At 43.6% G+C, this 14,362-nt stretch overlaps 1 protein-coding gene and 2 long non-coding RNA genes across 4 annotated transcripts; 2 read left to right on the plus strand and 1 right to left on the minus strand.

Moving 5' to 3' along the window:
- The first annotated feature begins 919 nt into the window (after positions 1–919).
- Positions 920–10,108, plus strand: LOC310691905 (sulfotransferase 1B1-like). 2 transcript variants are annotated; one of them, XM_083472172.1, is made up of 8 exons: positions 920–1,586; positions 4,795–4,923; positions 5,032–5,129; positions 5,219–5,345; positions 6,113–6,207; positions 7,210–7,390; positions 8,209–9,817; positions 10,044–10,108. In XM_083472172.1, the coding sequence occupies exons 1-7, from the start codon at positions 1,406–1,408 to the stop codon at positions 8,319–8,321; spliced, it is 924 nt and encodes a 307-aa protein (XP_083328298.1). In that variant the 5' UTR covers positions 920–1,405; the 3' UTR covers positions 8,322–9,817; positions 10,044–10,108. The 2 variants fall into 2 exon arrangements, with proteins under 2 accessions (XP_083328298.1, XP_083328297.1); XM_083472171.1 differs by having other exon boundaries at positions 1,259–1,586; positions 4,795–5,129.
- A 1,778-nt stretch (positions 10,109–11,886) lies between these two features.
- Positions 11,887–12,521, plus strand: LOC310691908. The gene is made up of 2 exons (XR_014518605.1): positions 11,887–12,219; positions 12,354–12,521. It is a non-coding gene; the product is annotated as an uncharacterized lncRNA (long non-coding RNA).
- LOC310691909 lies at positions 12,022–13,798 on the minus strand. The gene is made up of 2 exons (XR_014518606.1): positions 13,310–13,798; positions 12,022–13,101 (listed from the first exon to the last, which is right to left on the minus strand). It is a non-coding gene; the product is annotated as an uncharacterized lncRNA (long non-coding RNA).
- Between the last annotated feature and the right edge of the window lie 564 nt (positions 13,799–14,362).

Genomic DNA, 14,362 nt, shown 5'->3' on the forward strand with positions numbered 1-14,362 from the left:
CTTTGTCCCTTCTGTTTTGAAACTATTCACTGAATATACTTTTTACTGAACCGTGAAAGGGACAGGAGGAGACATATTTCGAGGGTGTCCTCGAAACTTGATGGGGGGCAGCTTCCCCCTGCCTCCCCCCCCCGCAACACCCATGCTTTAAATGTTTCACAGCTGTATGGAAATATACATCCTGATGCTCCAGATCAATAATGCATATTCCTAAGTAAGTGTGCGCAGAATTGCAGCTGTATTGCATTTAGAGTAGGAGATCTGTGACTGAGTATTCTAGACAGGAGGTGCGATGTTTTCTTTTCTGGCAGGTCTCTTGCACCGCTGACACAATAATTTTAACCCGGGAAATATTTCCCAACATGAAGATGGGAGGTGGAACTTGTGGACTTTCTGACTGCCGTGTACAAGATCCCAGGGTTCGTTCTCTAGGCCTGACAGAGTAACACTGGGGCCTCTATTGCCTCTTGATTTGTTTTTGAGACCAGGATATGTTCACCTGGATCTGCTCTCCTCAGTAAATTTGATCTATTTATTTTCCCTCTTGACTCTGTCTGCATTATCCCAGCCACTTTGCTAATGTGGACCACTCAGATACTATGCCTGTGAATGAATTCTGCAGAACTCGCATGCTAATTTGTTATGTTTTCCTTGGTCCCAGTAAAGATGATTACTCAACTGTGGATTTTGGAGTTTCCCCTCACCGACAAACACAGCTACTATATAAACACAACAACCTATATATTTGTTATTTATATACCCAGAGGGGCTCTTATGTCATTCCTCCATTAGCTATTACTTGCTATTATCTCTTTGTTGTTGTTGTTTTTTTACGCACTCTGGTGCTGAGCCAAAGAATTTCAACACAGGAAAGCCAATGACTCCGATAAAATCCCTCCTCCAGGCAATGGGAAGAGTTTACCGTAGTTGTGTTTTGAAAGAACTTGTGTGAGGTCTGGATTTCCTGCGAGAGGAAAAGAGGCTTTTCAGGCTGAGGGTAGAAGAAGAAGCCAAGATTCTTGGATTACTTGCAGAGGAATCTTGAGATCTAGGCAAACAGCGGACAAAATGAACAAATTGGAGGTTCTGGGAGAAAAAGCATAGTATTCAGTCTGCCTATACTCCACCCATCCACCCCCTGCAGCCATTCTGTTGGCTGGTAAAACAATGGGCTGGATTGAAATGATAAAATCAACGCTGTTTCCTGGGGTTGGACTTTCCTGAATGAGGAACTCGTCTGTTGCCCTTTAGAGTGATGAAATAAAACAGGTTGAGAAGCAACTGTGCCTGGAAGCAGGAAGTGAAACACAGTTGTGGAGTGGAAGTGAGAACCCTCTTAGAGAATAATACCCGGGAGGCTGCTGCTTTCTTTGTGAAGGGCTACACAACCCTTGCACCTCGGACCATGGCCAACCAAACAGACTACAACGACTTCTTGCACAAGCACAGGGATGTCTTCCGGAGGTTTCCGTTGGAGCTGGTCCACGGGATCCCCCTGATGGAGCCCATTGCTCAACAATGGGCTCCAATTGAAAACTTCCAGGCGCGGCCAGATGACTTGCTTCTCTCAACTTACCCCAAAGCAGGTGAGACACCAGAAAGGGGAGCAGGCGGGGTGTACGACTGCAGGAGGAAAAACAGAAGGAGGAGTGTGGTGGAGTCTCCTTCTTTGGAGGTCTTTAAGCAGAAGCTTGACAACCATATGTCAGGAGTGCTCTGATGGTGTTTCCTGCTTGGCAGGGGGTTGGACTCGATGGCCCTTGTGGTCTCTTCCAACTCTATGATTCTATGGAGGGCCATAGCAATCACAGGTGCCACCCCTCCAAGAAAACGGGTGGGGTGGGGGAAGACCAAGGAGACAAACCTCAAAGCACCCTCAAAGTTCTCCTGTTATCCAGGAAATAAGGAGGAACTGTTAGGGAGAAATTATATTCGGGTCACCTTTAAAGCTGAACCAACCTATTTGGCACTCTTCAAATTTTGGAAGAGAATTATCCAGCCAGCTGATGTGTACAAAAATTAATATACGAAAGGTAAAATATGCATCAAAATGCATGTGTGAGTGAAAACAGCATAGAAAAATGCATTGTTCTGGGAGAAATTGCTATGCAAAAACGTGCATGTTTAGGCAAAATTCTATACAAAAACATGGAGGAATTTCATACTAAAATGCTGGTGAACTTTCATGGTGACTTTAAAATGACAACAACAGAGCAAACATGGAAATGTGGAGAACTGGAAGACTGGAAAGATAAGAAATGGAGAGAAACCAAAATTGACAGATTTGCCCATCCTGGTGACTGCTGCTCTGGTGAAGAAATGCACTGGGCCCAATAAAAGAGGAGAAAGGAAGCAGAAATTGAGGTTTATTTCGTTAGATTGGTTTCATGTGTTGGTTTGCTGTAGGGTTGCTCAATTGTCTCTCAGGGAGTTACATAAATATGTGTCTTGGCAGAGGAAATGGCTTTAAAAGCACCAAAAAGTAAACATGTTCTTTCCGAAAGGAAGCTACATTATTTCATAAACATATGCATAAGTTGTTGCTGTTGTTTTCCCAAAAATTGGTTTCATTGTGCAATGTGTATAGCATTTATTTGTATTTTAAGTTACTGCAAGAGTGTTGTAATCCCTCAGGACTGAGGAGAAGGATATTAAATAAGTGGAACAAACCAGTAGCAGACATGTTGTTGCTTAGTTTTTTTGTACCTGCTCAAAAAAATGTAACAGAGGCATGAGGGGGACAACAGCAGGGATAGTGAACCAAGGCTGTGGCCCTGCAGATGCTGTTGGACAGGTCAAACTAGCATGGACAATAGTTAGAGTGAGTTATACATTAGAGGGTGTGATAGGAATTTTATGGTACGGCAATATTCTTAACCACAGCACAGGAAGGCCAACCTGGAACCATTTTGATTCCTAAACTGAGCAAATGTTTTCTCTGCGAGGTCAAACTGGAAAAAGCCTCCCCCTTGTCTTTTCCTTCACAAATCCTGTCTTAAGGGTATGTCTGTGTTTGAATAAGTATTTATCACTACAAAAGACTGGCCAGGCTCCCCAAGAAATCCAATCAAGGAACCTGCCAGACAGGAGATAAACAAGGACAAGAGAAAAACAACATTTAAATTTCTGTGATGTAGGTATGATGTATCTGAGGGGTGGTCTTAGGTTACACCCCTTCTGTGATGCATGCATAATGTTTCTGGGGGTGGTCTTGATCTACAGGATGGGAATTTCAAAAGTCTTTATAAGGCCTTGCATGCCATTTTTCTGGGTCCTCCTCCTTTCCTGCGTGTGAGGGGAGCACCCTGTAGCAACAGATCAATAAAGATCAAGCTTACTACCTGCTTTGCTTCTCAATATTCTCTGGTTGGCCTCTATTATTTTCTCCTACCAATAGGGAACCTATGTAAGGACTCTATATGGGCTCTTGGATACCCCATAAGGGAAAAGGGCATATTTTTTATTTACAACAAGGGGGTGGCAACGTGGGCAAATGCTTTTGTGTTTGTTTGAACTATGGATGAGGGAGAAAGTCCATGCAGTTCACATTCAAGGTATACCTGCCTAGTCAGCACTTTTGGAAACAATAGGTGAAGCAAAACACAGTCACCTTGTCCCCAAAAAACACAGACTGAGGCTCTTACTTATTTAAATAAATCTTTATTCAGATGCAGCGCTCCTCTGGAGCTGGGAATTCGCAGCAGGGCAGGGAGTTCCAAAATGGGCTGAGCAACAAATATGTCCCAACAAGCTTCCCCACTTCTCCCGCCAAGTTTTTAAAGTTGAGGTGTGACACACTCACTCGTAAGACTCTCTTGCCTTGCAAGAATGCTGAGCATGACCTCTGTTGTGGGTAACAAGGCTGCCTCCTCCTGTTCAGCCATTCCCCTTGACTTATAAAAGCTCTCCTCGGCTTCCACGGACACACTCTGCTCCACTGAAGGGTCGGAGGCAAGAGCTGGCATCCCTATTTCCCCTCCGAAATGGCTGAAGCCAGAGTGGAAAGGGGAGATGCCCTTCCTCCACCCCTGGTTCCTTTGGTATAGTCCCCCACTTCTTCCTTCTCCTCTGTCTGGGCCAAATCGGATCCCAACAGCACTTGTGGGGCTGATAACATAAGCCTTCCTGTTATGTACTGAGTTGAATAGGATCCAAAATGCAGCAGTCTGATTGGTCCGCAGGAGCCACCCAATCCAACTCCGGGTGGAAGTGAATCCGCAACCTGATTGGCCTACAGGAGAATCCCAGAATTAGCCAATCACATGGGGCCCATTGTGTAAATAATGTATATAAAGCAGACATTTCAGGGGAATTTCCATTCCTCACTACTCTGAGCTGAATAAAGAGCATGAAATCCACACTCGACTCTGAGTATATTTCACTTCCAAATTCACACTTCTTTAAATTTTGCAATATAGGTCTCCAACCAAGTAACATGTGGAAAAACGCCTGTGCTAGGGCAAAGTTCACCTCAAAATGCCAATATTAATGGAATAACATACCAAAAATGCATTGTAGTTGGGGAAATCTGCAAAAATGTTTATGTTAGTTAAAATTGCATGCCAGAGGATGTTTATGTACTAGGAGAAATTCACACCAACTTTAATTTTGTGAGGACTTTAAAAATAAATAAATCCCAATTTATTAATTTTCTCCTCTAATAACATTTTGTATGTTGCCCAATTTTCTTTCATGTTTTTTCTATTTCACAGCTAATGCTTCTATAGGTGAGATCCACCAAGGGGTTTTAGGTTCTAGTAGATCTCTATATTTACTGTTCCTCTGGGCTTTCAGGTACCACATGGATTCAAGAGATTGTTGACCTGGTCCTTAACGGCGGCGATGTGGAAAAAGCTCGTCGAGCTCCTGTGTACCTCCGGATCCCATTTCTAGAAATTTGCTCTCCACCCCCGGTGCCTTCAGGTGAGCCTAGAGAACCCAGGCACGCAGCCCCGCTTGTAAAAAAACAAAAACAAAAACCCCACAGGCAGCGAACTAACTTATCCAACCCTTTCTCTGATTCTTTCTTAGGGGTCAGCATTCTGGTAGATACCCCATCTCCTCGTGTGATCAAAACCCACCTCCCCTTCCAGCTTGTTCCTAAAAGCTTTTGGGACCAGAAATGTAAAGTAAGTGTTGCTTGCCTCATCCCTTCCTGCCATCCCTCCATCCTGCCCCAGTGTCACCTCATACCATTCTCCCTTCTGGTCCCTTGCAGGTAATCTATGTTGCTCGTAATGCCAAGGACAACTTGGTCTCCTACTTCTTCTTTGACCAGATGAATGTGACGCAGCCAGACCCTGGGCCGTGGGATGGCTATGTGAAGAAATTCATGGAGGGCAAACGTCAGTTCTAGGAGAAGAAGCTCATCTTGAATAATTAGTGCTTGTTGGGCATGGGGAGGGTGGGGTACAGAAGATGCCCCGATTCCCTCTCCATGATGAAGGGGGTGTCTAATGAATCAGAACAGCAGCAACTGAATTTTGTGAGACCCACCTTGAACCTCAACAGCACTGCGATCCCCCTTATATCAGGGTGCTGCCACAATCCACAGCAGTTGAAGGCCACCAAGTTAGAGGGAAAATATCCGGGGACTCCTGGAATTTATAGATTCACGTAAAGCAGGTTCCCTTGGTTTTTCATTGGCCCGCACCCATTTTCCGTCTCGCCCCTTTCCTGTAAGAAACTTCTGGGTTTGCGAGAGGATTCCCGGCTTACAAACAGATTATTTCCCGGAAGCAAATAACAAGATCTTGTGCTTTACTCAGCTAGACTTCTAGAAGTGCCTTTAACACCATTTGAAACCTTTACTATAACATGCAAATTAAAGGTTAGGGAAATGTCAGGAAAATTGAACAATGCAGCCTTTACCTCCCATCGTCCCTGGCCATTGGTCATGCTGGCTGGAGCTGAGTCCCCCAACATCTGGAGGGCCACCGGTTTCCCAGCTCTGCTACATACCTGGAAATAGGTACCCCTGTATGGAGTGGTACTTACTTCTTCTAAGTACACATGGATGGGAGAGTACTGTGGGATTGCATTGGATTAATTGATTCCTTTAACTAGGTGACAGACTTAATCCTTGTTACATCTTATCTCACTTGTCTCTCAGTTGCCTGGGGCTCTTGGTATGACCATGTCCGGCGTTACTGGGATGAGAAAGGAAAGCACCGTATCCTGTACCTCTTCTACGAGGACATGAAAGAGGTGGGTGTAGAATATGAATCAGCCAGAGGCCTGGTTGAAGAAAAATGTTTTCACCTGGTGCCTAAAGATATATAAAGAAGGCTCCAGATGAACTTCCCTGGGGAGAGCATTCACTGGCGGAAGAAGAGGAGTGGGGGGAGCGCACTGCCCCCGGCAGCGCGATCCCAGTGGGATGCCATTGCGGCTGCCCCTGCCTGCGCTGGGCGCCATGCCCCCGCAGGTGGCATGCCACAACTCTGGGGCGCACACCAGCCCCACCCCCCCGGTGCCGGAGCATGAAACTTTGCCACTGAGAGCATTCCACCAATGAGGAGCCACCACAGAAAAGGCTCGATCTTGTGTTGCCACCCTCCAGACTTCACGTGGAGGAGGCACACAAACAAGGGCCTCAGATGATGAATGTGGAGTCCAGGGAAGAGGTGGTCCTTAAGGTATTGCGGTCCTGAGCCATTTATGTATACTTTCCCCTAACATATGCATTTCTTGTTTGCCTTTTTTTGTTGGCTCGCTTTCCTGCAAAATTCAGAGAAGTCTGAACTTCAGAGCTGCATTTCAGTTCTCTTACTGTTTCAAGAAGCGCAAATTAGGTAGAATTGCATTAAAATGCGAACTCAACCAAATTGATCTCCCATCCCTGGAAGTAATACAAATCTCCCAGTATGTGCAGAGGGCACATTCCTCACTCAGGTTGCTCTCAGAAATGTGAGATTTTAACACTACTGCCTCCAGGTCAAGGCTGTGTGATGCACAACATGAAAAAAGTGTGTTCGAAACAGAGAGGCATGTGATGCAAAAGTAAATTTATCAAGTGCAGAAATGTGGAAGGGATCCAGAGACCACTGGGTTTTGCTTCTTGAAAAAGAACCATCCGGACAGTTAGTGTTTCCTTCCCACACTCTCAGGAACCTCAAAGGCATTCTGGAGCTTACAGGCAAATTGCAGTACCAGGTTGCTCTGTTGCGACCTCACTCCCATTCACACCCATCTGAATGTCTCCGCTAGGACTTGGCTCGTGAGGTCCGTCGCGTGAAAGATTTCCTGGAGGTTGATCTGCCTGAGGACGCCCTTCAGAAGATTGTCCACCACGCATCATTCCAGACCATGAAGAAGAACCCAATGACAAATTATGAGACCGTCCCCAACGCCATCTTTGACAAGACAAAAGGCAGATTTATGAGGAAAGGTGAGTAAGTGACGCTAGTCTTTTAAGACCTCAAAAGATGTTGTTCCCTGCTACACAAGTTCATTTGCTCCCCCTTTCCCCACAAAGAAGGGTAAAATTGGGAAGCGGAGTGAAGTTTAACTGGGGAGAGTAATCTTTTATGCAGTTTGGGCCCAATGTATCGCCCAGAGAATGTTCCAGTGGTCTGAAGTGCCTTTTGCTAACTTTATAGGGAATCAAAGTGTGTAGTCACCAAGCGCTTTCTTATTTGACGATCACTTGTAGCCAAGGAAGATTGTCTTCCATGAAAATGGTCTTAACAGTGAGTCCGTAAGTGACTATGGAGGCCAATTCTGGATCCACACATCCTTCCACAGCGGGGACATAGGTTTCTGGGTGGGAGTTGATCACGGTGAGGGTTTGCCAAACGTGTCTTCCTCTTAGCCCGTTTCTCCTTTTCACCCTGAGTTGGTGCTTCTTCAAAGTCCATGACACCTTTGGTAAAGGCTGTCCTAAGAGCTTTAGGCTGCTATCTGAGATATATCTACATGGAAGTCCCACCAAACTCAATGTAGTTTACTTCTGAGCAGATACATATAGGTAGAGTAATACAGCATATCTGCTCAGGTACAACCTGGGTAATATGTACAAAACCTAAATGCGCTATGCTGGATACCCAAAGGAGGACCTTTGTAAATATAAAGGTCCTTTATAATTATAAAGAAAAAGAAAGGCAAGTAATAGTTATCACAGAAACCCCCTATGTTAGGAGAGAGGATGCCATCTTTCAAAGTGGTCACAGGGTGAAGCTCTCTCTTTCTGCTTCTGAATTTCTTCAGGTGAAGTTGGCGACTGGAAGAATTATTTCACAGTGGCTCAAAGGGAGGAGTTTGATGCAGATTACCGGCGCAAAATGGAAGGAACGACCCTGCGTTTCCGGGATGTATTATAGACTCAGAAAACCGCCCCTCTTGTACTTTATTCTTGGCCAAGAAAAAAATACAAATTATTAATAGATTCGAAAGAAAGAGGTGGCTTCTCACTACCAGACCTAATGTTATATTATGAAGCATACTGCCTGTGCTGGCTTCGGGAATGGATAATTTGAAAAAAACACGAATATTTTAGACCCTGAGAGTCATGATAATAGGTTTGTTTGGCATGCATATCTATGGTATGAAAAGGCAAAAGTGCATAAAGGATTCTTGAATCATTTTGTAAGAAAATCAATTTATGTGGTATGGGAGAAATATAATTTACTAGAACAGAAAACGCCATGATGGCTTTCCCCACTAGAAGCAATATCCTTTAAAAATGTAAATATGAGAAATGACTGGGCAACATATACGGACCTGTTAATGGAAGCAGAACACCACTTGAAATTGAAGGATTTTGAGGATATGAGATTTATTAACTGACTGGTTACAATATCATCAATTAAATGATTTTTTAAAGATAGATAAAAGTAAGGGTTTTAGTAATGAAGCTTCAAGGTTTAGAAAATAATTGTTGGACAACACTGTAAAATTACTTTCTAAAACGTATAGACTGCTTTTGGAATGGTATACAAAAGATGAAAATGTTAAATCAGCAATGATACACTGGGCGAGATCTGGGGTATAATATTCAGCTTTCATCATGGAAGAAGTTATGGAGAATTGATTTGAAATTTACAGCATGTTATACATTGAAAGAAAATTATATGAAAATGATGTACCGTTGGTATTTAACTCCTAGCAAGTTAGCAAAAATGTATAAGAAAAGTACAAATATTGGTTGGAAATGTAAAGAAAAAGAAGGCGCCTTTTATCATATGTGGTGGACGTGCAAGGTGATAAAAGCATTCTGGGAAATGATATATAATGAATTGGGGGAAAATGTTTAAAGTAACTTTTTCCCAAAAAAAAAAACAGAGGCTTTTTTTAATAAGGATTTGTAGGTGCTGAAATCCCAGAGGACCAGAGAAGACTGTTCATGTATGCAACAACAGCTGTGTGGATGTTGATAACCCAGAGATGGAAGGAAGACAAAGTCCCTACCATAGCAGAATGGCAGATCAAGTTGATGGGCTATGCCAAAATGGCAACAATGACTGGAAAGATCAGAAACAAGGAAGATCAAAACTTTAATAAGGAATGGGGGGGGGGGATTATAACATACCTTGGAGACCACTGTAAACAGTTAAAGTAGTTAGCGGGATTGTAATAACACTTGTAATGTAACAAGAACTATGGATATAATGGTGCTACAAAAAGCTGGATGAATATAAAAGATGCAGCAGAAAGGGTTTGACAATGGGACCCACGGAGAGGGAGGTGGGAAGTCCAGAGAGATTCGTGGGAATCTTGAACAGTTGGAATGTGTTGTAATTTTTAATATGTGAAACTAAACTAATAAATAGGAAAAGAAAGAAAGAAAACTGCCCCTCTTGGAACTAGTTGCAGATAGGTAGCCGTGTTGGTCTGCCATAGTCAAAATAAAAAAATTCCTTCCAGTAGCACCTTAAAGACCAACTAAGTTAGTTCTTGGTATGAGCTTTCGTGTGCATGCATTCGTGTATCTGAAGAAGTGTGCATGCACACGAAAGCTCATACCAAGAACTAACTTAGTTGGTCTTTAAGGTGCTACTGGAAGGAATTTTTTTATTTTTCCTCTTGGAACTGTTTCCATCAAGGCACACAATACATTCTTTTGCCATTCAGCTTTGGTTGTAATAAATGTAGGCACCGTTAACAATGATTGTGGACACAGTGTGCATGTGCAAAAAAGGAGATGAGTTGGTGGGAGTGGACAGCAAGGAAACTGGGTTCTTTGGGTGATAGAAGAAGAAGAAGAAGAAGAGTTTGGATTTGATATCCCGCCTTTCACTCCCCTTCAGGAGTCTCAAAGCGGCTAACAATCTCCTTTCCCTTCCTCCCCCACAACAAACACTCTGTGAGGTGAGTGGGGCTGAGAGACTTCAAAGAAGTGTGACTGGCCCAAGGTCACCCAGCAGCTGCATGTGGAGGAGCGGAGACGCGAACCCGGTTACCCAGATTACGTGACTACCGCTCTTAACCACTACACCACACTGGCTCTCTGAACTAGGAGCCCGGCAGATCTGTCTGAGATTCACACGTTGGCTGTGGCAGTATGCTGTCCTATTCAGTGGTTGCTCTGCTTTGGCATGGCCGGGGGGAAAGTTAAAGAGACAACCAGATAAAATAAAAATGGGACAGAAACGACAGGGCCATGGTACAATACTGCAAATGTTATCCCACGCTTTGTAGTGAATTTTCTTTACTGCAAGACGTCCAAGTTTTTTTGAAGTGGTTTGTTGCACATGAGTGCCAAAGCCATTTCAGTTGTATAGCCCAAAGTGTCTCAAAACAAAGGATGACAAATCTGTGGCCCGGCAGATATTCTGGGACTCCATCCCCATCAAGCCCCAGTCAGGGATGACGATGGCAACAGGAGTCTAGATAGGGTTGCCATATGTCTGGTTTCTCCCGGACATGTCCTCTTTTTCAAGGTTAAGATTTCTGTCTGGGCAGATTTTTTAAATTAGGCAAAATGTCCAGGTTTTTTGTTTGTTTGGCACCATTAGTAGGTACCATTAGTAGGTGGCAATGCTACTAAACAGAAAGAAAACAGAAAGTCACCCCTGCTTCTCCTCCACATCAACAGACTATGGCCACTCTTGCAATTTTCCTATCCCTACGGTGACTTGCAGAGTCGCCGGCACCTCTGGCTTCTTCCACATCTGGGTCAAAAGATTCCACTTTGTTAATTCCCTTTCAGCTGCTCAGGGAGCCTTGTGAGGCGAGACATGATGCTATGAGGGAGGAGCAAACTTGAACACCTTCCTTTCTTGTCACCCAGGGTGAGAGTGAAGCGTGCATCTGGCCATTGGGAGCCGAGAGAGGGCGGCAGAGGACTTGCCTGCCCACCTCCCCCTTTCACAGGGTCCAGCCGGGATGAGGGCCAGAGGCCCTTCCTTCTATCCTGCACCCCCAATTCACTGCTGCTCATGTTTTGCAGCTCCCCACCCAGCCGTGTTAGTGATGTATGGAAGTGAAAGCCGATCGCCGAAGAATTGATGCTTTTGAATTATGGTGCTGGAGGAGACTCTTGAGAGTCCCATGGACTGTAAGAAGATCAAACCTGGCTTGCTTGTTAGTATTAAGCACGATCTTCATTTCAGATGAGACAGACTTTGTAAAAACATGTTGCACCGCAGGCTTATATATTAGCAAATTAACCGGGCTTGCTTTGTGAAATTTATTAACAGAGGAATAATTCTTTGTGAATATGATTCTCTTGGAAGCCTGCCTCTTGCCTTGTGTGAGTTCAATCTCCTAGAGCGAGAGGGGTCTTTAGGGAAATAGAGGAATGGGATGCTCTCCTATGCAGAAGGTTGCTTACAAGAAGGACAGAAGCAAAAGGACAGCACAAAGCTCTGGCCTCCTGTATTCATCTAGTTTTTAATTATTATACTGGACCTTTTTGCAGGACTACAGCACATAGCAAGCGTAAGAAACCTTCCAGCTGTAATGCAAACACACGTGAAATAAATATTATTGCTTCCCCAAGGGGGTCCTAACCTCGTAAGGAGGACCGGACTGTTGTGGTGGCTCCGAACCGGTCGGGAAATGACAGAGACTACATCAGGATTGGTGAAAAAGCAAAGTCTGATCTTTATTTTCAAAGAACAGAAGACTGTTGCAACAGGGTTCCCACTCGCATAACAGAAGGACGGAGTGAGAACCTTGAACAAAGGAACTGCCTTTACTTAAATACCTTTTCATTTCCATACAGATCAATGATACAGAAAAATGACAGAAATGGCGCAAAGAGAGGATTAACATAAGGTAAGTGGGATGTTGTAAGATCTTGGGTGGTGTTAATGAAGATGTCCGCTTTGAGGTTGGGAACAAAAGGTGTTGTGTGGTTTTTCCCCTTCAGTGGATCTTGACTCACAGTTCTGTTTTTGCTTCATTTTCAGGAAGGAATTCCGGAGGTTTTGGGATGATCGGTATGCAGATGAAATGGCTGGATATTTGGGAAATGGTTATCAGTGTTGGTGTGAAGTCCTGTTTCTGCATGTTTATCATTGCTGGTGTGAAGTTTCCGCTCTGCATACTTTTATTAATTAAACTGATTTTATATTGCATTTTGTGTGTATTCACGATGTCATTTGTAGACCCAGTAGGTGGCGCTGTGGTGCTTGAAGGTATTTTGACAGTTTGTGAACGGTAGAATATTGACAGATTAAGTATATGGCAATGGAAAGTCACACAGAATATAAAATATTTTGGCTACATTCTTCCAGTTACATTTTTCTATTCTAGTTACATTTTCTAGTGTAAGAAAACACTTTTTTGAAAGATACAAAAAGATACAAAAAGGCAATACATTTGATAAGAAAAACACTTTTTTGAAAGATACAAAAGGTGATACATTTGGTAGAGTCAACAGTTGCATTCCTCAGCTACATTATTTAGTTGTATTACAGCGATACAGAAGTAAAAAATACAAGTAAAAAGATACATTCTTTTGTTAGCATAGAAATACGTAACACTGAGAGGTTCATTTATTAACTCCCCTCTCTGATCATAGCTTCTCTTATGACACAAGCAAATATGCAGAAGTATGATTTCCAAATTGCATTTTAACAATAACAGTAACAAACAATGTTTCTTTCTTGAGAGTGTCATCAAATGCCTGGAAAATGCCCTCTATAATTGTTCCCCCTACAGCAAATATAAGATGGAGAAAAATGAGTAAACAATCAACAACCATTACAGAGGGGTGTTATCCTTCAACTGCTAAGTCTTCTCCTCACCCCAAATATTTTTATTCTGATCATGTTACTTGTTTATCAATTTCAGGAACTATATTATCAAGCCACCACCCCCACAGAGTTTTGCTTAACCTCCTTAATTATGTAAAATCTCTCACCCGGTTGTTATCCCAGAGGTTCATTTTCAATGGCAGATATACCGCCATGTCTCCAAATTATTTTTAGAAGCTTCCATGTAAACAGCCAACACATTACAATCGAGCCGACCAAGTTCACACAATAAATCCATGGTGGATTTAAAATTTAATCCCAGTTTCCACCCCCTCTGCTCAGTAGACCATAAGGCCTACCGTATCTGTTTCTAGTTCCTCAAATGGGTAAGGAACAAATTGAGTCATTAGTTACTGATTTCCTTTCATTCTTTCGTTTTTCTTGTGAAAGGGCTGGGCAAAATTCCAGTGAATGTACTCCGGGACATGAGATCTGAACCATTGCCAGACACTGAAGAGGGGACAATGGCATAATTCCTACATAATAAGCCAAAGATCAATCTGTGTTGTCATTGTTTGGAACCGTTGTACATGGTACAGAGCAGCAGTCGGCAGACATCAGGCTTTTTGGATCTGTTTAGATCAAGTGTGGGGGACCTATGGCCCTCCAGGTGTTGCTACACAAGGGTTGCCATATTCTGAAGAGCAAAAAAGAGGACCCAGAGCCCCACCCCTGGGCTAAAGACTAGTGTTCAAGCCCACCCCTGGGCTAAAGACTAGTGTTCAAGCAGAGGCCCAGAGTTCAAATTCCAGCTAAAGGCCTCAGGTAGCAGGTGACGAGAAAGGCCCTTTCTCTGTTTGAACCTCTGGGACAGATAGCAAGCAGGGTGAGGGGCAAGAAAAGCTCAGGTGTTTATACCCAAGTTAGTATAAAACACCTTAAGATAGAGGGAGCCCAACTCCAGGTTTATCGCTTCGGCCTCTTGTACAGCGCCGAGCACACAGCTGGGTTGTTGTTGTTTAGTCATTTAGTCATGTCTGACTCTTCATGACCCCATGGACCAGAGCACGCCAGGCACTCCTGTCTTCCACTGCCTCCTGCAGTTTGGTCAAACTTCAAGAACACTGTCCAACCATCTCGTCCTCTGTCGTCCCCTTCTCCTTGTGCCCTCAATCTTTCCCAACATCAGGGTCTTTTCCAGGGAGTCTTCTCTTCTCACG

The sequence above is a fragment of the Podarcis liolepis genome, assembly GCF_965112155.1.
Source record: "Podarcis liolepis genome assembly, chromosome: 13".
Lineage (NCBI taxonomy): Eukaryota > Metazoa > Chordata > Lepidosauria > Squamata > Lacertidae > Podarcis > Podarcis liolepis.